The 3,719-nt window shown below is 45.4% G+C and overlaps 1 protein-coding gene across 1 annotated transcript; it reads right to left on the reverse strand.

Annotated features, from left to right (window-relative positions):
• Positions 1 to 620: 620 nt before the first annotated feature.
• Positions 621 to 1,172, reverse strand: LOC120060085 (transmembrane protein 229B-like). The gene has a single exon (XM_039009146.1). The coding sequence runs from the start codon at positions 1,170 to 1,172 to the stop codon at positions 621 to 623; it is 552 nt and encodes a 183-aa protein (XP_038865074.1).
• Between the last annotated feature and the right edge of the window lie 2,547 nt (positions 1,173 to 3,719).

Here is a 3,719-nt window from a genome sequence, read left to right on the forward strand (position 1 = left end):
GCTTGAGTGGGATTCCAGAGTGATTCAGATTCAGTGGCCTTTTCTCAATTGGATTTGCTCAACTCCCGTGTCCTCTCTCCTCCGTCCTCTCTGGCCTCCTTTTGGAAAAGGTCAAAGGTAATCGTGGAGAGGTGGCGAGGAGAGGGAATGTGGATGAAAATGCCCTTGTATGAAATGAGACTCTCCTTCTCCAATCATGAGTCATCAAGCAAATCACTTTTAAAGGGTGCAATCCCCAAATAAATGTATAAAGTGATCAAAAGAAAATGTAGCCAGTCGTGCAAGACATTTTAGCCAGTCGTGCAAGATAAAAGGATAAGTAGCATATCGTTTTGAAATGTTTGCATGATTTTCTCCTTTGAGAAAAAAATTGCTGATTCAAAGCGGGTATGGCAGATCTCAAAACTCTTCCGCAAAAGACTCAGGTATGATACACTTGTGCTTCCTTGCCAAAAGGAGGCTACCGAGGAGGGGAGGACTGTCTTCCATGTTTCTACTAACAAATTGACACACTCCTCGACCACTAGACCACTTATCGGTTTCCAGGTCACAGAAGAGAGCAGAGGTGCGAGGGTGGAGGACGGGCTTTTCCCAAATTAGAAAATGCCCTTGTTCTCTGATCAGTCCAATTTAAGATAGCAATTGGCTCCTCTTTGTTCGCCCCACACTTTCCTTCCTCCTCCCCCGCCTGCATCCGACTGGTCCCCTTCCACCCTGTCCATGTCCATCCGTAATCGCAGTGTGTTGCGTATAACCAGTCGCTCCGTCATGAAAGATGCACAAAACCAGGGCAGGGCGTACTCCGCTGTGATCAACCCCATAAAGTTATACTGAAAATGGGAATAATCCCAGGGACAGGCGTCGAACTGGGTCAACAACAGCCCTGTACCGAACTCCCAGATGTACGTCCATAGGGTATAGATGAGGCATCGCAGCAGCACGGGGCAGCGGAGAGCTCGGAGGGCCAGGTACATGTGCTCCACGATGAGGATGCAGGTCCCGTAGATTAGCAGAGCCCATACACTGGTCACACCAGGAAACTTCCAGTTGCGGTTGACCACGAACTCCCAGGCGGCGGTGAACATGACCTCGCAGAAGTAGCCGTGGATGGCGTACAGGTACCAGCGAGACAGGACTGTCAGAGGCACTGGTGGGGGTGCCGGGATTGCCATTGCGGTGGATGCGATTTGGAATTACGCCCTCGTGATAAGGCAGTCCTGCCTGAGAGATGGAGGCCCAAATGTCGCCCTCAGACCACAAGGATTTCCTCTTGGTCTAATGGTTGGTTTGGCGTGCCATACTGCAGGTCTAGTTCAACGACACCCGTTACACCATGGTGACCGCCCCTCGCTCTTTATCTAGTGGAGGAGAAACGTAGGTCTGTAAGGGAGAAAAGAGAGAAAAGTGAATCAGTCAGGTTGGTGTTATAGAATGAGATAGACAGCTGGAGTACCTCTGCTACGTCAAATGCCTACTTTATGCATGTGGGGCAAAGGAAAGTGTTTCATAAGGGCAATACTACACTCTTATAAAAAAAAAGGTGCTAAGTAGGCCTCTTTGGTTTGTCCCTATAGGGGAACCCTTTGCATAGGGTTCTATCTAGAGCACTCTATATAGGGTTCTTCAAAGAACAACCTGTACATAGTTCTACCTAGAACCCTCTATGAAGGCTTCTGCCTAGAACCCTCTATGAAGGGTTCTACCGCGAACCCTTTTATCTTTGGACGGTTCTTCCCAGAACCCTCTATGAACAGTTCCACCAGCCTTATTAGCCTTTAAAATGTTATTATTTATGACAATAAATTACATATATCATAAGGCCTTTTTTTAGGGCCTATTTATAACCTAAGCCTGCTGGCTTGTAAAGGGATGTGTAATTCCTACAGGAACCCAGACAGAACTGGGATATCCAACAAGTGGAATTGTTAATCAATCGCAACCTGCACTCCGAATGATTGCCAGAGTAGGGAAGATTGAATACTGAGACTAACCCAACCATCTAAACTGGAACAACCACCTCAGTAACGGGTGCAATAAATCCAACAGATTGGATTAGTTCAGAAAACTGTGTTATTTATCTTTGTGTAGCATACAAATGTATCAACCATCAATGTACATGCAAAAATACTGATATTATAGTAAAAGAAACAATTCGGGAAATCTCCCTGCAATAGAGCATGCTGGGAAATATTATATATGTTTCTATGTAGAACCCTTCTTGCCTTCTAAAGAATCATCAAAGAACCCTTTCTTCCAAAAACGGTTCTCAGGGTGTTAAAGGTTCTCGGTAGAACCCTTTACCTTCCAAAAAGGGATCTTCTGATCAAAACAGAACCCTATCCCTCTGCAAATAACTGTTTTGGAACCCTTTTTTCTAAGAGTGTATGGACACTACACAGACTGCTAAAGATTAACCTTCAGATGACTTGAGGCCTCTTAGATATCCCTTCCAACATTGTTGGCTGCTGGTACAAAGTCTTAAACTGACCACTTGACATTTGAATTAACGTCAGCTTGCATTTCTTTCCATGTCAGTTTGCAATATTAGAACCCGTGAGAATCAACGACGGATCATAAAGGAGTAGGTTGAACTGGCCTCTAGAGCCTGATCTTGGGTCAGTTTTGCATTTCCCCCACTAGTGGTTAAGGTTAGGATTTGTCGTGGATCTGTTCCTTGGGAAAACTTCACTTCTCAGCAGTCATAATGTTGTATCAGCCACACAATGCCATTACATCACACGTTGTATCAGGGGTCAGACTAACACAATGCTATCACATGTAGAGAGAGTTAGAATAGCCCCCCCCATGATCTGTGTGCATCATGTGCCCTTGCTTTCTGTAGTGTAAATCCCCAGGTCAGACCAAAGACTATATAAATAACGGGTGCAAGGCCAGACACAGGCAGTAAGCACCACTGGTATCAAGTGTCAGGAGGCCCTGGCAGGGATGCCATCTCTCAACCACTCCGTCATAGTATATAACCTCGTCCCCAGGCCCCATTGGTTTGACAGAAAGCCTAAAGTATATAAAGATTGTATAGTATTTACAGTATGTCTGAATCTGATTGAGACCAGCGCGCAGAGGCCTACCGACTGGCACATGCACATCGGAAAATGGAACCAGTTTACAAGAGGTCAAAAACTTTCAGCGCTAACAGTCACAAAAAATAAACACTGAGTGTACAAAACATTAGGAACATCTGTTCTTTCCATGACATAGACTGACCAGGTGAATCCAGGTGAAAGCTATGATCCCTTATTGATTTAAGTGCCTTTGAATGGGGTGTGGAAGTAGGTGCCAGGCGCACTGGCTTGTGTCAAGTACTGCAACGCTGCTGGGTTTTTCACACTCAACAGTTTCCTGTGTGTATCAAGAATGGTCCACCACCCAAAGGACATCCAGCCAATTTGACACATCTTTGGGAAGCATAGGAGTTAACATAGGCCAGCATCCCCGTGGAACGCTTTCGACACCTTGTAGAGTCCATGCCAAAATGAATTGAGGCTGTTCTGATATTAGGAAGGTGTTCCTAATGTTTGGCATACTCAGTGTATATATAGTTCTGTAAATATTAGTAAGTAAAAGGAGACAATTGTTCCATAATAGTCAAGATTGTAGCTCACAATCGTCAAAGGGGATGACTGTGGACTACAGGAAAAGGAGGACCGAGCAAGCCCCCATTCTCATCGACGGTGCTGCATTGGAGCAGGTTGAGAGCT

Source organism: Salvelinus namaycush, chromosome 15, assembly GCF_016432855.1.
Source record: "Salvelinus namaycush isolate Seneca chromosome 15, SaNama_1.0, whole genome shotgun sequence".
Lineage (NCBI taxonomy): Eukaryota > Metazoa > Chordata > Actinopteri > Salmoniformes > Salmonidae > Salvelinus > Salvelinus namaycush.